At 36.1% G+C, this 27,444-nt stretch overlaps 1 protein-coding gene across 19 annotated transcripts in view; it reads right to left on the bottom strand.

Moving 5' to 3' along the window:
- Nucleotides 1–27,444, bottom strand: part of Dlg1 (discs large MAGUK scaffold protein 1) — a 194,116-nt gene that overhangs the window by 159,851 nt on the left and 6,821 nt on the right. For 18 of the 19 annotated variants that reach the window (XM_048453979.3, XM_085685425.2, XM_085685424.2 and 15 more), the window contains exon 4: nucleotides 12,543–12,709. In XM_048453979.3, coding sequence (XP_048309936.2) covers nucleotides 12,543–12,709 — 167 coding nt within the window. Of the gene's footprint in view, nucleotides 1–289; nucleotides 789–12,542; nucleotides 12,710–27,444 lie in introns of those variants that run through there. The other variant, XM_085685426.2, reaches the window with a different exon arrangement.

Genomic DNA, 27,444 nt, shown 5'->3' on the forward strand with positions numbered 1-27,444 from the left:
CCACACTTTCAGCTAACATGCCATGCCCAGGGCAAGAGAAGAACTCTGAGGAAATACAAGACCTAAACATACAAAGGCTTTCCAGATCCATACTGTTAGGAGGAAAACTGCCTGTAAATCTTGGAGGAAAAAAAATCAGTTTTACATACTATTTTTACGTTTCTGAAATACATTTCAAACTACTGCCTTTGCTAACTATGCATCATATAAACCCGAGCATCTATCTGCAAGCATCTAACAATGGCTATGTTTCAGGTTAAAGAATGAGCACAGAAAATCTAAATCTTACCTTGGTGGTTACAATGCACAAGCAATCCATTATTCTATCATTACAATATTATAAACATAAAGCAAAACTATCCAAATTGTCTAGTTCAACAACAAAAAACTTCAAATAAAAAAGTTGTTAGATAAAATCGTAGATGAAAACTTATAACTGTGCCAAGATCTCGCCAGGATCCATTCTTAGAGATAGCAAATTTTCTACTATCTGAAATATAAGAAGCCAGACTGCATCACGTGCCCTACAATCTTCTTTATGTAATCTGTATCTGAAGAACTTGAAATTATCCAACAAAGCACTGTGGAGCTTGCTGGGGTTTATTCCGTAAGAGCCCACTGCTGCTTCGGATGCTACTTCATTAATCCCTCTTTTCAAGATCCGTTGCCAGGGAGTCATCTGATTAAATGCTTCACAAGGAGGGTTCCCAAGCACAAATTTAAATCTGTTTCTCCTTGTTTGATATAGTGTAGATATTCAAAGAACTGCCAAAGAAGAAGAAGATCACTAGAAAAATGCAAGCAAACATTTCTCCACTAAACCATTTCAGCAACTGCAGTCTGCAAAGTAATGACTTTCTCAGGCAGTAATGAATGGAATATTCCAAGTGTTATTTTTGAGAAGGGGAGCAGGGAGAACAAAGTAACAATGTAAAACATCACTAAAACTTACATTTTCTCTCTTTACCAAAATAGACAACATTTTACCACTGACTTCAGATTTTTACTTTATTATGCTACAAAGTCCATCTCACCCAATCCCTTGTCCCTCAGGTACAGGGAGGAAGCGGCACAAAGAGGCAGGTATAACTGTACCATCTCAAACTCCTAAGTACTCATTTTTAACCCAGAGACCTCCTAACTTTTTAAATGGTGTCTGGTTCTTAAGATCAAAAGCTAACAGAAAAGGGAAAGGACACAGAGATGCCAAGCGGCTTTCAATTTCATAAGCTTCCAACTCCCCTATAAACACATATAGTAAGGAAGAGTACTATTTGCAATTTTGATACCTTAAATAAAATTGATCATTTTTTAAAGCAGAATACTAGAAACAACGTATGTAATAGTCAAATACTGACAGACCACTGCATTTTTTTAAGAAAAGTAGAGAATTTAGTTGGTTTCTCTGTGTTCAGAAATTTCTCTCATAAAAATTTTAAGATACCCAGAGAGGGAAGGTCTCCCTCAGTGTGGCAGACTTCCAAAAAGTGAAGTCTGGACAATCCCTACAGCAAATAAGAAACATGGTTCAACCCATTAATAAGCTATATAAAAAAATCATTTCCTTTCTTGGGTAGGGGCACACACTCAGTTTTCCCTTTTATAAAACAGACTTTAAGAGGTCTTCCCTTTACTTTTGTTATAATTTCTACATTCAATAGATTTTAAGTTCCAACAAGGACAAAACTCAAGAATGTCTCCTGCATCTACTGTTTTGTCCTCATCAACTGTGGGTTAGCATATTGTGACCAGAACGTAACCGCAACTCAGTATGTATTGATGACTGAGTAACATGTAAACTGTAGGTGATTAGAAAATTAAAATTTTGAATTGATTCTAAAAATGAGAAACCTTATTTTCCCAAGACTACTTCTAAAATCTCTGCCAACTCAATTATAAATTTGTAAGAGTATAGATCAAATGGCCAAATAGCCAAGTTTAAATCTGAGTCACCTTGATGCATATTTAACAAGTCACACTTCAGAAAATAATTTTAGTTGGACTCTATATTCATCTTAGACACAGACATCCATATAACTACATTCCTCTAGTCAGATGTGGGTTGTAGAGACAGTTTAGTTGATAAAATGCTTGCCTTGTAAGCACAAAGACCTGAGTTTAATGCTCATATCCTACATTTAAACTTTAAAAAAGTAAATAAATAGAGCCAGGTATACGAGACAGTACCCGGGGCTTGATGGCCAGCCAGCTTAACCTAAATTGGCATGGCATGTTCCAGGCCCATGAAAGACACTGTCTCAAAAACACAGGTGGACAGCAGAGATTGTTCTCTGGTCTGAACACACAAGTGCATATGTGCCTGCATACTTGCCTCCCATACACACACACACGCACACACACACAATTAAATCTACTTAACTTCAAACAGCAGTTTTACAGAATCTTAGTTGCATGAGATGTTGCTCTTTCTAAATTAAAATATCACCTGACCATTTATCCAATTTTCTACTAGTACCCATTTTAAGTTCATCTATTTTTCCTATTTGGACGAAGTTGTACATATACAATGTCTATGATGTAACCAGTTAACTGTATTACCTTTTTAAATGTACTTGTCTTTCAATAAAGCTTAAATATAGCATCTCATATTTAAGATTGATCATTTAATCTGTACAACATTCTACATTTACTCCACCTATCAACAGCCAAACAGGCACGTTTTTCTTTTGGTTTTTTTGAGACAAGGTTTCTCTGTAACTTTGAAGCCTATCCTGGAACTCACTCTGTAGAGCACGATGGCCTCAAACTCACAGAGATCCGCCTGCCTCTGCCTTCCGTGTGTGGGATTAAAAGCATACACCACCACTGCCAGGCCAACAAGGCACATTTTAAATCAATGTGTTCCTTTCAAGTCATTTCCTCTTTGAAATGATTTAGAAGTTACCCTGTAATACAGCAACTTTAAAAAGATTTAAAATAACCCTTCAGAGATGACAATATCTCTGAATATCAATATCTAGGAACATAAGATAATCAACAATGCTTCAGAATACCAGTGACTTGTTAAACCATGATGGTATGATAGGGAACAAAATGCTCCACCTTAAACAACAAAAACACAAACACTGGACATGTATAAAGGAATAGTTTTCAGGTACTGAAAAGGGGCAGTACAAACCAATGAGCCTGTATGAGGGGAAATAGAAGATGAGCCCTGTAACTGTCCAGCTGAGGGAGAACTCAACACAGCCTAATGATATGTGAGGAGACCTAAGTGAAAACCCAGTATGGTCAAGGTATCCAAAAGCACGGTAAGAGTAAGCAGAAGGGATGGGCTGCACAGGCAGGGCACCCTCAAATGGCCAGATTAGCTCTGATCATCTTGATCAGCAAAGACATCAACTTGAGGTAAAGAAAAATCCAAGAGGTGGAGGAAGGAGAAGGTGTCAGTCCCCAGGATTCACATAGTACCAGGAATAACAGAACAATTCGTAATAAACAGGACACCAGGCCATTGAGTATGGCCATAGTCTGGGAACAAAACTATCCTCACACTATAGGCTTCCGGGTATTGCTTAAAAATAAAACAAACAATAGAAGCCATAAAAGGTTAAAAGTCCAACAGATTTCAACTTTTTTCAAATAATGTCACTGTACACCAAAGTAATGTTCAAGAATATTTAAAAGAATAAAATAAAATAATCTATGCTTACAACGAGCAAAAATTCACAACATCTGTCAAACTTGCAAGCAAGCAAACTAAAAGAAAAAAAAACGATGACCATTTTAGGAGATATGGGAAATAAAAAAATAACCAAATTGAAATTCAAGAGATCATTAAAATTTCTGAAAATTATGAAATTTTTTTCTGATTGGAATTAATAATACTACATTCAATAAATTAAGATACAAAAACTGTCTAAAATGAGAAAAAAATTATCATCTTAGTAAGGTGTGGGACATATCCATTAAACTAGTTTACAACTAATTGGAATTCCTGAAGAAAAGAGATGGATGAAATCTCTCTTTCTCACGTTTAACCCCAGTGGTCTTGTTCAAGCTAGGCAAACATTCTACCCAGTGATCTATATACCCCAGTCCTCATTGTTAGATTGTATTTTAAGACAGGGTCTCACTGAACTGTATAGAGTGGCCCTGAACTCACTCTGTAGTCCAGGCAAGCCTTAGACTTGTAATACTTACCTTTTATTGAACCTACCTATTTATTTTGTATATAGGTGCTTTGCCTAAATGTATCTATATAGCACCTGTATGTGCCAGTGGGCGTAAAATTCCCTGAGAATAGATTACAGGCAGTTGTGAGCCGCCATACAGGTGCTGGAAATTGAACCCCAGTCCTCTGGAAGCACAGCCAGTGCTTTTCACCACTAAGCCTTCTTATCTCAGACTCAAGAGTAGCTGAGATTTACAGATTGTGTCATCAGATGCCACTAAGTAAGTCAATTTTTCCAATGTGGGTAAAAACTATAAACCTACAAACTCAAAGTCAATGAATTCTAAGTATATGTCTGTACATCAGTATATGTGTGTGCGTGTGCGCACGTGTGCGTGCACGTGCATGCAAACAAATTTTTCTGTAGATATGAGGTTTTTCCAAAACAAAATTGAGAGAGACATAGAAAGGGTCTAAATTAACTGTAAAATATGGGTCCCTAGAGAAAGTTACCAAGTCAGAAAAATGTGGGCAGTTCAAGGGTTGAGCACAAACTCATCTCTTAAGAAGAAAAGTACAAAGAAGCAAACAGAGATTAGTTTGTACCAAAAGAGGTGTGAAGACCTCACATTAAAGGTTTTGAACAGAGCCATCAAAGGTGCATAAAGAGCAACAATACTTTAAAGAATGCACAGAATTTTGTGTCATTTTTCAGATTGCGGTATGGATTATAGATGAGCATGAAAAGCAAAATAAAAGTGATTAAAAACAGCAACAACAACAACAGAGGCCAGCTGTTGTGGCACACATCTTTGAACCCAGTACTTGAGAGACAGAGGCAGGCAGAATTCTGTGACCTTGAGTCCATCCTTGCCTACAAACAGAGTTGCAGAACTACCAAGAAACAGAACAGAGAAACCCTGCTTTTTTTGCTTGTAATTTCTTTTTGGTAGGGAGAGGTGGGGTAGAAAATCTTAGTGATCCTAAAACACTTTGCATTAATCCTAATCTGATCTATATTAAAATCTGAACATTAAAAAAAACAGGTTGCTGGGCATGAAAGCAAATGTCTTTAATCTCAGTCAGAGTTCCAGGACAGTCACAGGTACACAGTGAGACCCTGTCTCCAAAACAAACAAACAAACAAACAAACAAAAAAAAACCCCAGAAGAAGCATGACCAAGAATTAGAGAAAATATTTTAATATATGTATAAGACAAGGGAATTATATTCAGATAGAGGTCTTGTTAATTACAAAATAGAAGTTTTGTTTTGTTTTTTGGATCGGTAAGGAATTTGAACAGACACTTCACTGAAGAAACAAAATGACCAACTGGGGGTTGGAGCGCTGTCTCAGCAGTTAAGAGCATATGTTACTCTTGCAGAAGACTTGGGTTCAAGTCCCAGTACCCACACAGTGGCACACAATCATCAGTAACTCCATTCCAGGGGATCTGACACCTCCTGACCTATGTGGGCACCAGGCACAATGTGGTGCACATACATACACGTAGGTAAAACATTCAAAGCAAATAAATAAATCCTAGACTTTTAAAAAAAAACGAACTGACAAATGAAAAGGTGCTTTTTAATTGTTATTTTCTCTAATGACAGGAAAATTAAAACACCAACCACTCATCATGAAGAATTTCTATATACCTTTACACTTGTAACAGAGTTCTTTAATATATTTTAAAGTTAACATCTAGAAGGCTTTAAACTTTAGTTGTTCACATGTGCTTGTAACTGTCCTGACTCCAAAATTTTCTTGTTAAAATAATGCTATGATGTTGTGGGACATTATTTTAACTAGCCAAAAGGTGTGTTAAGTTTGTTTATACTCCATTTGCTTAATAATGTAAGGATGTGTGTTTAATTATGTAAAGATATATTGCATTTGTTTCACTTTGTCTGCCTAAGGCACCTGATTGGTCTAATAAAAACCTGAATGGCCAATAGCTAGGCAGGAAAGGGATAGGCAGGGCTGGAAGGCAGAATAAAGAGAAGGAGAAATCTAGGCTTGAGAAGAGGAGGAGAGAAGAGAGATAGGCTCAGGCCAGAAGCCAGGAGAAGCCGTAAAAGTTAAGATATACAGAAGGAAAGAAAGGTAAAAAGCCTTGAGGCAAAAGGTAAATAAAGAGAAACAGGTTAATTTAAAAGAGCTAGCCAGAAAACAGTCTAAGTTAGGTCAAGCACTCAAAACCAGTCATGATTTGAGAGCTGGCTGGTGGTCCAAAAGAAAAAGCCTAGTACACTAAGATGAAAAAGAAAGAGATTATCTCTCCACATCACTTAGATAATTTTCCTGCTAGGATGAACTCTAAAGGGCTGGAAAAGTGAAGTTACAGATAACAAGCACAATAAAGTAATAGTACTGAAAAAAAGACTGTGTGCTCTTTCAGACAACTAACCTCACCCCCCCCCACTTTTTTTCTTTTGGTTTCTCAAAACAGGGTTTCTCTGTGTAGCCTTGACTGTCCTGGAACTCAATCTAATCTGTAAACCAGGCTGGTCTTTAATTCACAAAGATCCACCTGCCTCTGCCTCCCACGTGCTGGAATTACCGGCCTGCACCACCACCACCACCTACCTACCTGTTGTTTTCTTTTTAACAACATACCTTATGGCATATAACCTGCTTTATTCAATATAAACATATACTCTGACAATGGAAATATGTTTTAATAATATATTAAATTGAAACAACTAAATTCAATCATAAATTGAAACAATGATACACTGAAAATGCAGAGTGTGACTGCACAGCTGATGGGCAAGGGTGGCAAGCTGCCACTGCCTAAATTCAAGAGAGAAGTCTTGGGGGCAGGGCTACAGTTCAGGCATACCGAATTTTCCCAGGCTGAATGAGGGAAAAGATCAAAATTCAAAATCTGAAGTATGGTTTCTACTGAACTCTATCACTTTCACACTATCATAAACTCAAATATAATAAGTAAAATCAAGTTGAAAACCATCTATAGAATAGAGAATTTATATTTATCTTAGCATATATGTATTCATATTTACATATATGTAAAATACATAAATATATATTAAAATACATAAATACACAGCTTAAATAGCTACAGTAAAATATTTTACTTTAAAACTTTTATTTTGTATGTTTATGTGTATATACAAGCACACATGAACACAAGTGCCATAGCACACGTGCAGATCAGTGGACAACCTGTGGAAGTCAGCTCTTTCCTTCTACCATGTGAGTCCTCAGAAGCCACCTTTATCCTTCAAGCCATGTCACTGACACAGCATGCTTTTTTGTTTCTTTGTCTGAGACAGGGTTTCTCTACATAGCCCTGGCTGTCCTGGAACTCACTCTGTAGACCAGACAGGTCTTGAACTCAAGAGATTTACCTGCCTATGTAATAGGAAATAAAAGCATGCACCATCACTGTCCAGTCAGTATGTTTTTAAACCAGTTCCTCACTGGTAACCATTTAGACTTCTTCCTGTCTCCTATTGATTAATATTACATAGATTACTGCATTGGGCAGATCTTTAATTATTTTATGAGAAAATAAATCCTGGAACACTGGTCACATAATTATATACAATTGTCTCTCAATTATTACCCTCCTCTACCAACCATCTAAGTTTCTGTGTACTCATTTAGCTAATCTTTAACAAGCTAATCATTTGAAAATATCCCTTGTCAGTTTAAATTTGCATTTATTTAATGTGAGGTTTGCTGTTCTGTATTTTTTTCTATAAACTACTCATTCACATGTCACTTTCCTATTGAATTATAGTTTGTGTTCTTAGGTTGAAATGGTCACTAAAGAAAACTAGCCCTAATATGTTATGTGAAATTATTTTTTGTTGTTTTTGTTTGCTGGTTGGTTGGCTGATTTTTTTTTTAATGTTTTGGGAGAAGGGCTCACCTACTACATAGCAAAAGCTGGCCTCAAACTCAAAACACTCCTGTCTTAATATTTAGAATACCGGGGTCAGAGGCAAGCATCACCACACCCAGCAACGATACAAAAGTTCTATAATTAAAATCTAATATTAGTTCAAAGCCACAAAAAAATTCTACAGTCAGCATTCTTGACTTCGAAGATCACACATAGGGCTCCTCCACATTAGGCAAGTGTTTTATCACCAAGGTACATCCCCAGACTTTCTTTTCCAACTAAGATTAGGGACAGAACACAAGGTCTCACATTTGCTAGCACTTAGCTATATGGCCAAGTCTACATTTGTTTTTGACAGTTTATTTTGAAGCCGGATTCTAGTTCCTCAGCTGACCTTAAACTCATGATCACCCTGAGCCTAAGTCTCTGGTTTGCAGTGGCTTTTTGTGTTGCAGCTCTTAGAAAAGGTATCCTTTAGTCAGATGTAGTGCATGCCATTAATCTCTCCCTCAGGAGTCAGAGGCAGGCGGCTGAGTTCGAGACCAGTCTGGTCTACAGAGTTAGTTCTAGGACAGCCAGGGTTACACAGAGAAAACCTGTCTTGAAAAACCAAAATAGAAAAGAGAAAAGGTTTCTTTTATCCTAAAGACATAGAAAAACTTGTTCTTGGTCTTGTTTTTTAATCCTCTGGCTCTTTCAGCCACTTAAAATGTGACACCAGGAACAGAACAGTACATTCTTTCTGTAATAATATCCCAGTAAATTAGGCAATTTCTCCTACTTTATCTTCCTTTCATTAAAGTCATATACTCTCTCAAAGTAATTATTTTTATTAAAACAAAACGCCTCTTTAAAAAAAAATGAATAAAAGTACAAGGGAAAAAGGAGGAGCTAGCAATGTAGGTCAACAGTAAAATGCCTTGCACGAAAGCAAGCCACCTACAACTGATCATCAGCACTGGGTTGGGGATGGAGGGAAACTTTTGCCCCCAAAACAGTTTTAAAACAGTATGCTAAAAAAAAAAATTATGCTAAACATCTCCCCAGGAATATACATGTTCAAAGTAACAGACAGACATAAAAAAAAGTCACTAAGAAAATATGGCATCACTTTAAAAATAAATTATATTGAACTTAATTTTACTACATTAGGAAAAAAGGTAACATCATAAGGTTAACTAAAAAAGATTTGACAAGATGTATACCAGTTACCAACTGCAAATAAATAAATAAAACAAAGAAAACTGGATAAAAGGCTAAAAATGCAAAGATTTACATCATTAAGAGAAAACAAACTGATCAATCTCAAATAACAAAAGCAAACACTGTAAAAAAAAAAAAGTAAGATCACACTGTATGTCATTTCTGTCAGAAAAAGGCTGCCTATCCAAGATTAGTATATGAGTATAATAATAACTTAAATCTTGTTTAAAGTAAAACAACCTTAGGATTTAAGTTATCTTTCAATTTGTAATTAAATAAAAGTTGTATTTTTACATTTGTTTGATTTGGGTCAGTATGCTCCCAAGTCTTTTCAGTCACAAACATGACTCAAACAAGAGATCAAGTCAGTGATCACTTAGTCAAGCCTCCCATCCAAAAGCAGCAAGAATGAATGGTGAGAGGGGAACACATTTCCTACTCATACAGCACTCTCAAAAACAACTAAATCTCCAAACATTTCAGAGTTCTCATAACTGCCTGTCAGTGTGTTTTAAACTTCTTACATTTTCAAACTAACATCTGTCAAGTAATTTGCTACAAAAACAGTAGTTCCTAATAACAGACCTTACTCAAGTTTGGCATATATATTTCCCCATAAAAAATAATCTAGGAATTGATGGACATATCCCTGTGTTCCTCTTAAGAGTCCATCCATGAATGAGTATGAATTTCCCACAGGAAATACCATGTGGTCCTATCCTTTCTCACATATTTTCCAAACTACTCACATCTAATATTTCTTATTTAAAAGTTCTCACTCTTTTGTTTGCTTGAGCCTTCAGCATGTCTAGATAATTTAAGTGGTAAAAAAACCAGAGCTGTACACAGCATTCTAAGTATCAGTATTTCACTTATTTATAAAAATATATATGTTTTTAAAATATCTTTTCCTTAGGATTGGTGATAAACTTAAGGGGTCTCCTGCATGCTAGGCATGTACTCTACACTAAACTGTAACTTTTAATCTCCAAAATAATGTTGATGAAACTCAATACATTTGTGCTGGCTAGTCTTATGTCAACTTCTCAAACTAGTTATCTGAAAGGAGGGACCTGCAATTGAGAAAATGCCTCCATAAGATCTGGCTGTAGGGTATTTTCTTAATTAGTGATTGATGGGAGGAGGGCCCAACCAATTGTGGGTGGTTCCACCCCTGGGCTGGTAGTCCTGGGTTCTCTAAGAAAGCAGGCTGAGCAAGTCATGGGAAGCAAGCCTCCAGATTCCTGCCCTGATTGAGTTTCCCTTACTTCCATGGGTGATAAACAGTGATATGCTAGTGTAAGCAAAGAAAAAAAACAAAACAACCCTGTCCTTCCCAACCTGCTTATTGGTTATGGTGCTTCATCATAGCAACAGTAACCCTAATGAAGACAACATGTTGACCTCTCTTATAGAAATCTATATGGAGATAAACTTTCACCTCACAAAAAGAGTTCATTTTTTAACTTAATGAATATTCGTTTCCATTGGTTGTACTGTATCAGACATTTTAAAATAACCTATAAAAGGGAGGCTGGAGATGGCTCTGTGGTTAGGATTGCTTGTTCTTGCCGAGGACTGGGATTCAGTTCCCAGGACCAATACGGTGATTCACAACTACCCATAGCTCCAGTTCCAGACCTTCTTCTGATGTCCTCAGGCACTGGGTATGTGAGTGGTACATACATACACGCAAGCAGAGCATTCATACACATAAAGTAAGTAAACTTAAAAATAATTTTTAAAAATTTATAAAAACTAAGAAATCTATGCTTTATAACAACAGGTACTATAAATCAAACAATAGAAAAATAGGTAAACATGAAAAAGTCAATGTTCTTAAACCTTAACATTTTTTAAAAACAAGTCTTTTAACCTAGGACTAAGACAATAAACATGAAATAGAAAACTGCAATTGGCTACGTTTATCTTTGCTGCTAAACATCTGAGAATAATTTATATAAAAGAGAAGCACATTCGCCACAGTTCTGGAGGCTAGAAAGTCTAGTCTCTAGGCATATGCTGCAGTGTCCCTGGCTTCACTTTCACAGGCAGAGGGCAAACCTAAATTTCAGCATAAGGCTTCTTTTATAAGGGCCTTAATCCCACTCATGAGGAACAAACCCTCATCCCCCCCTCCCCACTTCTAGGTTAGAGACTGAATCTAGGGTCTCAGGCATGCTAGGCAACTTATTCTGAAAGGGAAACATTTATTTGAATCACAGCAATAACTAAAAACATTTTTAAAACTGCATTTGAAATAGACCACAGGATGAACTATTACTAAAGCAAATGATATATCAACCAAAACAGGAGATGGTAAAGAAAATTATCCAGAAAAATGTCATTTTAAAGAGGAGCACAGAAAGCACAAATACAATCAAAGAGAAATGTGTAAGACTTACTAAAGCGAATTATTAATTCAATGTTAAGAAATTTGATAACCAAAGGCGGATTTGCTCAAAACTAGCCAAGTAAGTTGGGTCCAACATTTTCTTTCAGATTTTTTTCAGCTTTAAAATACAGGAAAGGAATTGTGCTCATTGACATTGCTCTAAAATGCTAGTTATGCAACAACACATTAAATAAAACAATGTTAAACCTGACTGCTTCGTCACAATGTGCTCCACCGCTGCTCCCACCACCACTTTTCTGACTTATTACTCATCAAACAGAAGCTGATTCAATTTTTCAGGCATAGTCTAGTACTAACCAGAAGAGACTAGAATCAAATTTAGGGACAAGCACTTTTAAATGACTAATGCTTCTCAGGCAGAATCATCATTACAAAATGCTGCACCACATTCAACTCTACTAACAACAATACATCACAAACGAAAAAAGAACACTACCAATTACCAAGACAGTTATTAAACCTCAAAGAAATAAGCAGTTTTAACTACAGAAAAATGTAAAAACCAATGCTGACTGAAAGGATGCTATTCTTCAGTTGAATTTTAATACAATTCTTCAAGCAAAAAAAAAAAAATTCTGTTAGTAAGGGCTCAGAGCCCCAATTGTAGTCTTTCTCTAGGCAAAAAGACCAAAGAAAAATCATCTTTTCAAACTACAATGGTCATGTGAATAATTACAGAAATGGAGGATTCTGAGGTCTACCATGTAAGACACTTTCTAATATCCTAAAACAACTATTTCCAACCTCAACAAGTTACAAACTTTAAGGCAGAATCAAGAGATTTCCTACACTTTAAGAATATTTTAACTCTATTCTATAATTTCATTATTTCCACAAAATATCCATCTTTAAAAAAACAAAAATGTTAACAAATTGATCACTAAAAATTGACTCTGTAAAAGCTTTATCTTACCTCTATAGATGGGCTAAGGCTGCTGGGTAATGTTTCTGAAGTCACAGTAGTGCTTGGAAGGCTGGCAATCTCCCAAGTATTCACAGGCTGAATTGGTTCAGACTGCTTTGAATGTTCTACACATTTTGGATTATCAAGTAAGGTCACTTCATAAAATTCTTGAATATCTAGAGATAAAGAAAATGAAAATTTCAAAATTTCAAAAGGAGATAAAAATTCTCCTAAACTATGCAATGCTAAAACAACGTAATTCAAAGGCAACTTTTTGCTCTTATTAGAAAAAGACGACACACTTTTTTGTTGTTGTTGCCTTTTTTTTTTTTTTTTAACAATCCTGGTTGTCCTGGAACTCACTCTATAGACCAGGCTGGCTTTGAACTCCGAGATCTACCTGTCTCTGCCTCCCAAGTGCTGGGATAAAGGCTTTACACCACCCCACAGCTCAATCACATACTTTGAACATTAGATCATTTCCTCATTTCATTATGTCACAATTACATCAAAACCTGCAGGGTACTGTGAAAGTGGTATTTTACACTTTAAAAGTCAGCATTTTGGAGATGGCTCACAGTTTAGAGTGCCCAGTGGTTAAGAATGCTCAGTGTTCTTGCAGAGGACCTCAGTTGGGTTCCCAGCACCCACATCAGAGAGGTCACTATAGCCTAAAACTCCACCTCCAAAATAACCCAATGCCCTTTTGTGGTCTCTGAAGGCACCTGCACGTCCATGTACATAACCCTACAACACACACATTCACACGATATTAAAAACTTAAGGCCCCCATGCATGGGAAAGGAGCTCACAAGCCCACCTTAGCTGCAAATCTACAGGCAGCTGACAAATGCTGGGAGAGGGAGAGGCAATTTTCTTTGAAGGAAGCCCATACCCATGCACATAAAAGCAGCACTAATTAGGCTCAGTAGGTCATTTAAAGAAACTGTACTGGACATGAAAGTGAGAGGTAGATAAGGGGGAAGAGTCTAGGGGAATTGAAGGGGAAATTATAGGGCAGATATGATCAAAATACATTGTATACATACATGTATAAAATTTCCAAATATATTTTTTAAAAAGTTCTATGTTAAAATTTTAACCTTTACCAATTTGCTACATGAATGAGAAAATTACTACTCCTCTCATTTGTCTCACTGAAAACTATTTAAGAACTGAGCATAATGAAGTGCCAAGGATGCTAGCATACAATGTACTCTTAATAAACAGTGATTAGTATTGTTATTATAAATTGTTCAGATGAATCATTACTAATGTTTTACATCTTTATCATTAGTATTCAGACAAGGAATGTAAATCTTCAAGTATACCACCAAAGTGAAAAAATATATATATATCTTTTTTATTTTCCAAGACAGGGTTTCTCTGTAGCTTTGGAGACTGTTCTGGAACTAGTTCTTGTATACCAGGCTGGCCTCGAATTCACAGAGATCCACCTGCCTCTGCCTCCCGAGTGCTGGGATTATAGGCGTGCACCACAACTGCCTGGCATAAATATATATTTTTTTAAAGTTAAGAAAAACTAAAGAACGAGGACATCTCCAACTCCTCTAGTCTACATACCCAAAGAGGAAGTGAGAAACAATAACAAAACCCTGAAAGAAACTTTATTTAGAACAGCACAGCATAATTTAAAAGATAAAATTACTTTGTTCCCAGTTGAAATTGCGTGAACTTACTCTATAATAGCCACTGCTAATATTAATAATATTAACATTATTATTATATGTATTAATATCATTATACACTATAATAATAATAATAGCAGTGGCTATTCACACTGCTTAGTAACACTGAGTGACAATTACCTAATGTTTAGATTTTGCATTGTAAGTTCTTTAGTCATTTGTTGATATAATTTAGAATCCCTTAAAGAGAGGGAATTATTTAACAGCCAATATGGCCATTATCCTGTATAAATCATGAACAATGACTATTAATAACACTTAGTGTAACTTTCACTTCTTGTTTCTTACTATTTTGAAAGTATCATTAGGCCCTTTAAAAACACCACATAGGACAATGAGACAGAAAGCTCAGCAAGGTCATCAAGCCTGGTAACTTGAGTTCAGTCTCCAGAACCTACACACTGGAGGGAAAGAACTGACTGCCGCAAGTTCTCAGGTTTCCACACTCAAACTGTGGCACGTGTATACCCCCACACAATTATAATAAATAAAATGTAATAAAAAAGTTTTTGAAAGTCCACATCTCACAAGACAGTAGGGACAACGCAGTTCTATCTTCAGTTTTAATAACCAGCAGGATTTTAAAAATCCAAGTACTAGTTAAAAAATAACATTAGTACACTAACGATGAAGTCAACCCATCTCACCAGCTGTTAAAATTATTACTAGGCTGGAAAGATGGACAAGAGGCTAAGAAGGCTCTAGCAGAGGACAGTCCTTAACCCCAGTTGCAAAGGATCTAGCATCTTATCTTATCTTATCTAGCACCTTATGGCCTCTTCACACCCCAGGCAAATACATACAGGCTGATAAAGCACTCCTACAAATAAAATGAAAACAGTAAGTCCTTTAAAAAAAAAAAAAAAGAATATTACCAAAGAAAATTGGATGTGAAAGCATTTTATGGGCCAGAAATCACTGTATAGAAAACTAACACATAACCATCATGAAGAAACCAAAAATTCAAAATCATTGTATCTCCTATAAGATACCAGCACCAAATCACTCAGCTTCAACCTCAATAGAGTCTTCAGACCTAATTTCTAGCTCACAGGAAGTACAGCAAAAGAAGAACAAGCCATTAGAACAAGATCCGAACTGGACACCTAACCTCCTCAGAAAGTCAAAGCCACACAAGGGAAAAGGAATCACTTCAATGTAAGGACTGTTCTGCATTTTGTACAAAATTAAAGATACAGTACCGACTAAGTGTCCGAGCTTTAATTACTGGTAATTAGGGTGGGCAGGCAGCCAGAAAAGGTAATGGAAAAAGTTAGGGAACTGTCTTCCAAAACACATTAGGGAATATTTGTAATATTTTTATAAAAGTAACTTGTGGAAGGGGGTTTATGAAGAATACATATTTTATACATGTAGCATAATATATGTATGTCTTATCCTTATTTTTAATTAGTAGCACTTACATATGATATGTAATATACACGAGGTTCTATTATATTATGCCTCCAGAAGCACTGAATAACTATTGAATAGTTATCAGTATCTAAATAGACTATACTATTGTAAAGTAAGCTTCAAAATTTGAAAGACTATGTGACCTTTTATGCTATAATTAACAAAGCATTATTTTAATAGCAATGCAATGAAGACCTATACTAGTAATAACCTACAAACAAAACAAAGCTTTCTGCAAATGATAAAAATGAATTTGGCTGCACTGTCCAAGCTCATGCTTTCTATGGCTATTACGTATTTGAAATGTGGCTAGTATGTTTTAAGAACTGGATTTATAAATTTTGCAAGCATAATTTAAATAGCCACCTGGCTAAACACTACTATAGAAATCTAGACTACTATCATTCTAGAGCAGTAACATACTTGTCATGCATGATCAAGGAATAAAGTGTGAAATTTGGAAATTTTCACAGCATCTTACTTGCCAATTGAAGTCAACTCTACATCTTATAGTCATCTATCAGACAGCCTCTCTCTGTCTCTCTCTATATATATATATGTGTGTGTGTGTGTGTGTGTGTGTGTAAGGACTGTCTGATAGGTGAATATATATATACATATAGATGGAAGTTTCTGTCCCACCTGGTCCCACAGCCGTTCAGTCCCAAAGAAATACACAGAGGCTTATATTAATTATAAACTGTTTGGCCTCTTAGTTCAAGCTTATTAACTAGCTCTTACAACTTAAATTAACCCCTAATTCTTGTCTATGTTTAGCCATGTGGCTTGGTACCTTTTCTTAGTAATCATTTTCATCTTGCTTTTCGCTGCATCTGACTGGTTACTGACTCTCTGCCTTTTCTTTTCCTAGAATTCTCCTAGTCTGGGTGCCCCACCTATACCTCCTGCCTGGCTACTGGCCAATCAACATTTTATTAAACTAATACAAGTGACAAATCTTTACAGTGTACAAGCGCATTACCCCACAGCGTGTGTGTGTGTGTGTACATTAAAATGGCTTTTAAGATTTTTATTATTATTTTGTGTGTGGAGAGGTGTTTTGCCTGCATGTCTGTGCACATGCATGAGGTGCCCTCAAAGACAAGAGGGTGTCAGATCTCATGGGACTGGAGTTACAGACTGTTACAGATGATGGGGATTGAATATGGGTCCTGTGGAAGAGTAGCCAGTACTCTTAACTGCTGAGCAAGTCATTGACCCAACCCCGTTAAATAGCCCTTTCTAATTAGCCCCATGTAAACTACAACTGGAACTGGAGTATAAAATATCATTCTCTTTTAACTATATCAGGGTTAAAACAAAATGAGCTGACTAAACACCACTTATACTGGCTATCATAAAACAAAACAAACAGGTGGTGGTGGTGCATATCTTTAATCGCAGCACTTGGGAGCCAGAGGCAGGTGAACCTCTGTGAGTTCAAGACCAGCCTGGTCTATAGAGTGAGTTCTAGGACATCCAGGGCTACACAGACAGATCTTGTTTTGAAAAAAAAAACAGAAATAGAAACAAGTATAAACAGGATATGAAGAAATCAGAATCCTTTTTCACTGCTCATGAGAGTGTACAATGGTGAAACTGTTACTGGAAGTGGAAGGGTGGCTTCTCAAAGTGTTAAAACACAGAACTGCCATGTGATCCAGCAATCCCACACCCTGGTGTACCGAGTAAAACAGAAAGCAGAGGAAGAGAAGAGGGGCTGAACCAGATTAACAGATCTGTATACCAATGGTCACTACAGAAAAGAAGCTGAGAGGTGAAAATTCAACTACTCTTCAAAACTGACTAAATAAAATACAGTATACATGTACAAAGAAATATCATTTACTCTCAAAAAGGAATTAAATCCTTAAAGCATTCTATATAGATGGATAAATCTTAAGTGAAATAAGTCAGACATGAAAGAACAAATACTACATTTCATTTGTATCAAGTATCCAGAATATCAAATCCAGACACAAAAAGTAAAATCACTAGGAGTGGAGGGGAGAGAGGAGGAGGAGAATTATTACACTTTAACAGGCATGTGGCATGATCTAGATATTTTTGTTTGTTGTTGAGACATAATTATTGCTCAAAAGAGAACTTCAGTTTGAGTTGAAAATAATTAAAAATTAGGGTGTTAAATTTTATATTGTATATACTTTACCACAATAAAAACATCAGAAACTAAAGAATGTTAGGAGTTTGGTAATGAGGAGTAAGGCTATGAAATGCTCTCTTTACAGACACAGCATGGCTGTGGCAAACACGAACTCACAATACAGGCAGGTGCCCACATAGTGCTTATACAAGGCTAGCCCATAAACAGTCACAGATGGGGAAGGGGCTCAGGCCCCACCTTGATGAGCTAATGGCCACAGAGGGGCTGCTGGGAAAGAGGAAGTCACTGTCTTTGACGACATAGCCACTGGTAGATTACCCATGCTCTAGTGAAAAACTTCACATCCATGCCCATATGAGTGATCCTGGTTAAAAGTGGTGGGTCACAAGTCAAAATAACCAACCATCAGTAGCTCATAACCATCTGTAACACCATACCCAAGGATCTGATGCCCTCTCCGGACTCTGTGGGCACCTAGCATGCACATGGTACAAAAACATGCAGGCAAAATACTCATACATGTAAAAATAATAATAAATTATAAATTATTTATATACAGACACACACACACACACACACATTTTTTTTTAACCCAACAACAGAAATGTCTTTGAAAAAACTGAAGGGAAAGGTAGGGGTGTAACTCAGTGACAGAATACTTGCCTAGCATATACAAAGCAAGCCCTCATTTAATTAATAGGTGAGTATATGTAGATATACATAAACATTTTAACTTGGCATACACTTTGATGTTATTTTAATACAGAGTAAACTGCTGTGTTTTAAAATACAAATTTATTATCCTCATCCATCTTTTTAAAATTAGTAAACTTATGTTTACACAAAAATCGAATAGAAAGTAGTTTCCATATCTTCACCTTCTCACTTCCATTTAACATCTCATGTTAGTACACTGCATTTGTTAAAACTGACAAGCTACTGTCATTATCTGAAGATCATAGGTTACATGAGGATTCACTTTGTGTTGTGCATTGGCTGATTTTATATGTACATGTGCTGTTCTGACATATGAATCCATCATTGTGATACCATAAGAACAGCCTTAAAAATCTTGTGTGCCCAACTATTCAAACTTCCTCTATTCCTCAAATTCTGAAAACTACTGATCTTTTGGTTACCTCTCTAGTTTTAGGAGTCTTCCTACATTACACTGACAGAATATTTGCATGAGCAGTTCATGACAGAAGCCTTAAATGCACACCTCCTTTTTTTTTTTAAACCAAATAACTCAGTTTTAGGAATTTATCCCAAAGTACTTAGTCTCTGGAGACTGGCTTTGTTCCCTTGACAGTACATGTTAAGTTTTATGTTTTTACTGCTAATACTCATTATTGTATGGTTCTACTTACTTTACCTGCTTACCTACTAAGAAGATCCTGACTCCTCTAACTTGTACTAATTGTCAATAAGCTGCTACAGATTTTTTGCAGGGTGTTTTGATACTTTCTTCATTCCACACTCTTACCACAAAGCTACATCCCAACACCTTGATTTTAGTATGTGTGTTTTGTTTTAAGGAAACTCGTGGTCTCCAACGTGTTCAAGTCCACGGTCACTTGTCTGTTTCTGAGCTTGTTGTAGAACACTGATAGGCAGGAATGTGTTGGCAGAAACTATTTACATTATGGTGGACAGAAACCCAAGAAAAGGAAGCTATGTTTAGGTTTATAAATAGTCTGGGTTGAAACTCGTCAAGGAGCATAAGTAACTGTTGGGTAATCTGGTGCTAATACTTTTAAAGAAACTGTCCAAATGGTCTCTGATGTGTTTGTGTTGTTCTACATGCCTACTGGTGGTGTGTGTTACTCACTGCCATCAAGAAGTCGTATCGGTGCTTTGGGTTTTAAGTATTTTCAAAGCCATGTGGCACTACCTGGGTTTCTGTTTGTTTGGTTTGAGATAGAATTTTGTTCTGTATCCCAGGTTGGGGTAAATTCAAATAGCCACATTGGCATGAACTTTTATTTATTTATTTATTTATTTATTGTATTCTGAGACAGGGTTTCTCTGTGCAGCCCTGGCTACCCTAAAGATCCGCCTGCCTCAGATGTGTGTCACTACTGCCAGGCAACAATTGAACTTCTACACTATGACTATGACTCAGTGTAGTCATTTACATTTGCAGTGCCCCATGGTACTTGAAGTTAGATATCTTCTTATATAATTACTTGCTATTTCTGACTGCTTTAGTAAGATATTTGTATCTTCTGCTCGTTTTTAGTGGATGGTTTTGGTTGACTTGGGTGCCAGTTCTCTGTCAGATAAATGTTTCACAAATATTTTCTTACTGGCTATCACTTGTCAGCATTCTGTTCCAACAAATATTTTTTCATAGATTAGGAAGGTCCTCTACTATGTTAAATTATTGCATATTCTTAGGTCTGTGTTAAAAAGAGCCTGAGTCAGTGGTAGCCTTAGTTCTTACCTTAAAAACATTAAATGAGGAGAGGGAGGAGGAGAGGGAGTGGGGAGAGTGGGAGGGTATTGGGAGGAGGGGGGGAAGTGGAAATTTTTATAAATTAATAAAAAATAAATAAATAAATAAAAATGGGGAAAAAGAAACATGAAATGACTTGTGGCGTGCTTCTATTAGGATGGTGTAGGTCATCACCCCAACTGTAAAGTTTCATTTTCTATTTGAAAACACTCATCCTTCTGCATCTCACTTTCCTGCCTCACATCCCTACCTTTGAAGCTGTTTCTGGAATGCTGTATTTCCTCTTCCTGGGTCATCAAACTAAGAAGGTAACAAAGGTAATGGAAATTTTTTATATAAAGATTTCTGAAATAAGCAACATGATTTCCAAAAAATTTTTTTATAAACTTTGTTTGTGTGTAATGTGTGTATATGAGTTCAGGCACATGTGTGCCACAGGGCAGACAGAGAAGTCAGTGAACAACTTCCAGGGATCAACTCTCCTTCTCTGTTCTGAGGACTGAACTCACGTCATCAGGCTTGTGCTACAAGCATCTTCACCTACTGAACCATCTCTCTGGCCTCAAAACATACTTTTGATTTGTTAAAAATATACATGACTGCTATGGTACAATGATCTTGCACCCTGTAAAGATTTATCAGTTGTATTGCTTTAATAAAACGCTGATTGGCCAGTAGCCAGGTAGGAAGTAGAGGCAGGGCAATGAGAACAAGAGAATTCTGGGAAGAGGAAAGGTTGAATCTGCAGTCCTCACCCAGACACAGAGAAAGCAAGATGAGAATGTCTGGCTGATAAAAGGTACCAAGCTATGTAGCTAACATAGACAATGATAATCGGCTAATGTAAGATATAACAGTTAATAAGAAACCTGAGATAATAGGCCAATCAGTTTATGATTAATGTAGACCTCTGTGTGTTTCTTTGGGACTGAACGGCTGCAGGACCAGGTGGGACAAAATCCTCTGTCAACATGACTGATTCTGCTGATTCCTAGGACTAACTTAATGTTTTTGTTTTAATTTTATTTAATACATATGTTCAAGATTTTGTGATTTAGACTCTGTTTAGGAACTACACTTTCAGGAATGCAGTTTAGTCTAAAATCAAGGAGAGCACTTTCAGACTATGAATAGAAAGCAAGAATACATGTGATAAGACAGATCCAGTAGATTCCAGTAAGGTTTTCAATAGTGATTCATTTAAGCATGTAGTTTCCTCTTAGACATATTTTAGTATTCCTGAATATTCTTCTATAATTTTTGGGCAAATATACCACCATTTCAGAGCAATAAATAAAAAATATAGTCAGTTATTTAAATAATATTGTTATGCATATCTGGGTGATCAATCCACAGCACCTTCAAGAAAGTTTGAAATCATTCTTATCTATTAATCATTTTTACCACTGTACTCACTTAATTTCTTTACATTTTCAAAGTAAAAATTCAAATAAATGGCACCTTGGTTTACAGAAGGACTGCTATTGTACACTAGGTAGTAAATGTGGTACTGAGAAAATTATACTGAAGGATACAACTTTTGAAGCATTAATTATAGTTTATTTTTTCTAGAGTTCCATTAGGTTTTCATAGTATATATATAAAATTATGAGAAATCCTTATTGACACTGAATATTGAACCATATGAATAGACCGTAACTGAGGGAAAAAAAATCAACATGGTCAACTTAATAGTTAATTTATTTCTGGTGGTTAACCTTTACCTTGCTCAAACAATTTCAGTTGACCATCCTATCTCTTTCAACTGTTTTGGAAATCTGAATACATATTTAGTAATAGAAATTTAAATACACAATTAAGTTGCTATAGCACTGTAAACCCTCACACATTACTAAAATACACCTTTTTAGTGCATGTGTTGTACACAAATTATGTACACAGCTAGAGATTAAACATACAAGTTAAACTGTTTTTTTAAAGTCTTGAAATATAGGCAAATGCTTTCACAAATGATGGAGAAAGGTTAAGATAATAATCTTGGGGATTAAAATATAAAGGCCGGCCTTTCCAGGCATGGTACCACAAGCAGAAAACACCTCTTTACTGATAAATCTAACCACAAATGAACATGCATTTTTAAAATCCAAGTTTAAAAACACATAACAGAGTAGTTATTTGTGATTTACATGCCAGAGTTAATATGCAAATGTTAATTTCATACCTTTAAGTAAAGGAAAAGTATCTGACATAAACAGATAATTCAGAAATTAAAATAAAACATCAAGATAATCCAAAGAAACCACAAATCAGGAGATATTAAAAGACATACTTTGCATTATCTAAGGCAAACTAGTCATTCTTCTATATACTGCCTAAAATATTACATTGATATAACATTAGTAAGAGGGTTTCACAAACTACAAGAAAAGCCTTAAAATGTATACACCCGTTCACCTAGTAATTAACATTTGGCAACTTATCCAATGGATATAATAAAGAATACAAAACAACAACCCACACATGTGGGCAATGTGCATGTTTGTATGCCTTATGAATATAATGTTTATCAACTTGTATAAAAAATCAATTTAAAAACCTAATTCCTGGTAAACCATTAAAAAAAACTGTTACATAAACAGTCATTTAAGATGTACAGAAGTTATACATTTATATAAGTTCCAACTGCAGTAGCCTCAAACACACACAGAAGCAGGTTCTACCTGTCAGCCTACCAAGTAACACACACACACTCAGAAAACTACTCCCAGATAGTCTTAGTTTCAGAGTGCCTCTTACAGTGTGAGCTTCCTGCTATATCTCACTACGTAGTGTAATTCTTTAATTCTTTTCAGTACTAGTCACTTAAACCAACTATTTCATCTAGTATCAACCAAAGAGATTCAAACATTATGCCACAGAGGAAAAAAAAGCAACATTTTAGTCAATAAGCAATAGTACTAAATATCTAAAATATTTTCTGGGGTTATTTTAACTAGATATAGCTTTAGCTTTTTACCTTATAATAACTTTATAAGTTTTAAAATTTATTTTTGCCAGGTGGTGGTGGTGCATACCTTTAATCCCAGCACTTGGGAGGCAGAAGCAGGCAGATCTCTATGAGTTCAAGGCCAGTCTGGTCTACAAGAGCTGGTTCTAGGACAAGCATCAGGGCTACACAGAGAAACCCTGTCTCAGGAAGAATAAAAAAAAAAAAAGGTTATTTTGATTATTTTTGAGTGACTGTGTATATGTATGAACACATGTATGTATCAAAGTAGATATGTGCACATGAATGCAAATCCTCCTTGAGATGAAGACAGGAGCTTGAGAGTCACCTGATGTAGGTGCTGGGAACTTAAGACAAGTGCTTGGCAAAAGTAGCATGTGCTCTGACCTCTGAGCCATCTCTCCAATCTCTTCTTACAGGACAACTTTAAGCAATCAGTTCTCACATAGGAAAACGTTTGACTGTTTGTGTAAGACGTTTTACAAAATCAAAGTGTATGTACAGAATGATACACAAGATAATATTTACTTGTATTTTACATGTACTATCTTTGTAACAGATTCCATTTTGGAGGGCTACAGGGAAGATCAATAGAGAGAATAATGACATACAACACTGCAGAAGGAAAAACATCTATCAGTTCATCTAACAGCAAAATGTAAGCATCAAAGATACTCTGCTTTGAAAGATACATCAAAGAAAAATATCCTACAAAATTTACATATTTCAAGCAATTTGTATTTCACACACTGGAAACATGGTAGATGTTAAATTAGTACATTAGGTTATCTCTGAGTTTAGACATCATTTGACTACACATGAACACTCCTTTTAAAAAGAACCTGAAGCATCACCTTATCGCAAAAATCAATACAGTGCTGAAGAGACGAGACGCATCATAAGAACATAGAGAAAACTTAAGGACACCCCTGGGCTAAATATGAGACAGCTTAAACAGCAAAATCATTAGGGCAAAAAATGATAACCACTGAACGAAACATAACTGCAAAGTTCATGGCAGACAGACACAGTGGGCTTTTGATTAAAATAAAATGTCAAGTGTTGTCAGGCAGTGGTGGCACACACCTTTAATCCCAGGATTCAGTAGGTAAAGGCAGTCAGATCTCTGAGTTCAAGGTCAGCCTGATCTACAGAGTTGAGTTTCAGGACAACCAGAGCTACACAGAGAGACCCTGCCTCAAAAACCAAAAGTCAGGGGGATAGGGGGTAAGGGGATGAGGGGTGTCAAGTGTAAAATGGAAAATGCAGAAGTTTTGCTATTATGTAACTAACACTTTTCAACATTCACAGTAACAATTACTTCAAACAAGAATTACTCATGATTTTGCTCAAGTGTAAGGTACATAAATGATATTAAAGTGTATCTCCCCCCCACATATATATAAGTGCGAGGGGAAAGAGTTACTAGAAAGAAGAGAAATCAGACAACATATAACTAGGTGACCAAACTTGATGTTAACAAGGAAGGGAAGACAACACTGCATACTTCTGGATATACAGAATCCTAAGCCAAGAATACAACATCTGATAAACATCAGATAAACCCCAAATGGATAAATATCACATAAAAGCATAAGAGCAGGAGCTAGAGAAACAACTCAGCAATTAAGAGCACTGGCTGCTCTTCCAGAGGACCCAGGTTCAGTTCTCAGCACCCATATGGGAGTTCACAACTATGTTTAACTCCAGTTCCAGGTGAGCTAATGCCCTCTTCAGGCTTCTATGGGCACTGTAGGCATGTGGTATACATTCACACATGCAGGGAAAACATTAATACCCATAAAATAAAAATAAAATTTTTAAAAGAAGGTGTCAAGGGGGAATAGTATTGTTCAAAAAGGTCAATGTTGGAGCTCCTTGGGACATGGAGGCAGGAAGAACTCAAGTTCAGGGTCTGCCTAGGCAACTTCAGGGGCCATCCTGGTCAACACAGCAAGAAACCATCTAAGACTTTTTAAAAAGTTAAAAAGTTTTAAAAGAATTGTGAATGTAGCTCAGAGGTAGAATGCTTGCTTAGTAACACTCTGTCTCTCTCTGTTCTTAGCTCACTCTCCCTCCCTCCCCTCCCCACTCTCTCTGAAATCATAAAAGACATACAGGAAGGCTGGAGAAAGAGCCCCAGATTAGAGAGTGGAGAAATGACAACTAAAGTACTCTCCAGTCCTGGCCTTTTTCCTGTACAGAGGAAAGGTTCCACCCAGCACAGATGAAATAGCTTACAAGTAGTTACAGATGCTTTTACAGCTCTGCTATCCCAAGGTTCAAAGGAAAATTCATCCAGCTCCAGTAAAATCAAAACAATGTTGAAGCACTGGTGTAGGTAAATAAATAGTCTTATTACATCAAAACCACTACATGAAAAGTTAATAAAATTCTCTTTAACTTCAGTCTATTCCATATCCTATTATATTTTCCTACTCAAATCTACACATACACTTATAAATATAAGTTAATAACAGGCTAAAATTTAACTTCAGTTATGACTTTTTAAAAAACACAATTTTGACATTTTACCTACAGAGAGTGCTTAATTTTCAAATTCTGGTTATAAAATCAACATCATTATAAACATTCTCCTTGAAAATAATACTTTAAAAATAAATAAATAGCCACTGCCCCACAGACCAGCAAGTCTTAAGTTCTTATTACGGTTACTGCATTTAACATAATGACAATGAACATAATGATAAGGAATATTTTAATTAATGAAGTAGAATATGTTCTGGATTCAAATTAGAGTTCAGTTTTACACTATACAACTTAGTATCTGGGGTTCCATGGGCAAAAAAAAAAATAGCTATTTCTTAGTGTCTCAGACTTTTAATCTATAAAACAATAAAAATCACATAATTGGTGACTATACCTCACAGGACTGAGGACTAAATAAAATATTTTAAATGTAGCCATTATTACTTTTTATATCATTCCCAACAACAGTTTTCATGGGTTATTTGGGGTCTTGGCTAGGAAAAACAAAAAACAAAAAAAAGCTTCAATTAAAAGGAATCAAAAGATCTAAACATATTTTTTTTCCATAGACATAAAAGTGACAAAGGGGGATGACAGAAAGAAGCTCAGAACCATTAAAGCCATTACAAGACAGTATCCTGCACTTATAAGGATGTCCATCCTCACAAACACAAGAGATAACAAATGGTAGCAAGGATAAAAAGAGAACCATGCTACACTAGTGGTAGAAATTTAGATCTGAAGCCATTATGAAAAACAGTATTAATTTCCCAAAGAAATTAAAAATAGAACTACCATAGAATCCAGGAACCCCACTTTTGGAGACAGATATATCCAAAGCAGGTAAAACCACCAGCTTGTAAGGATATGTACACATCCATGTTCACTGCAGCACCACCCCTAAGCATAAGACACAGAAACAAAATGTCCATGAATGGACCAAAAGCTTTAAAAATGTACTGTGTGCATATATGCACAGATATACATACATGCAAACACACAAATTCATCCTGTAACAAAAAAGTTTCATCTATTACAACACGAATGAACCCAGAGATACTGTGCTAAATAAAATAAACTGGACACATGAAAACACTGCCTGATTTCACTTATGTGTTGAATGCTTAAGAAAGAAAGTAAAGCTCAAATATGGAGACTGAGATGAATCTGTGAGTGAAGGAGGCCTAGGAAAAGAGGACCAAGGCCAATAAAATGTACAGTATTAGGGATTTTTGTTAGATTAAGCAGATTTTAGCTGCTTTTGACTAACAAATAAAAGTATGCAAGATGATACTCTAATTGTTAATTTTTCTATCTATCAACATCATTCTGTAAACCTCAAATATACACATTAAAATTTAACTTTTGTTTTGAGACAGGGTTTCTCTGTGTAGCTTTGGAGCATGTCCTGGAACTTGCTCTGTAGATCAGGCTGGCCTCAAATTTACAGAGATCCACCTGCCTCTGCCTCCCAAGTACAGGGATTAAAGGCATGCACCACCACAGTCCAGCTTAAATTTGAAACTTATAATAGGCTCACTACAGCCTCTCCACATGCACAGTTACCCTGGCCCTGATCTGTGCAGCTCTTAACCTTGGCCAGAGGTTTCTTTTTACCATGGGCAGTAGTTAATGAAGAGGCTCATAACTCATCAAAATGCTCAGAATAAGAGATTATAGATGCTTAGCCCTAAATAGGATCTCTGTATCAACAGGTCCTTTCCCACCAAGGCTCAGGGAACACT

Source organism: Myodes glareolus, chromosome 2, assembly GCF_982192425.1.
Source record: "Myodes glareolus chromosome 2, mMyoGla1.1, whole genome shotgun sequence".
NCBI lineage: Eukaryota > Metazoa > Chordata > Mammalia > Rodentia > Cricetidae > Myodes > Myodes glareolus.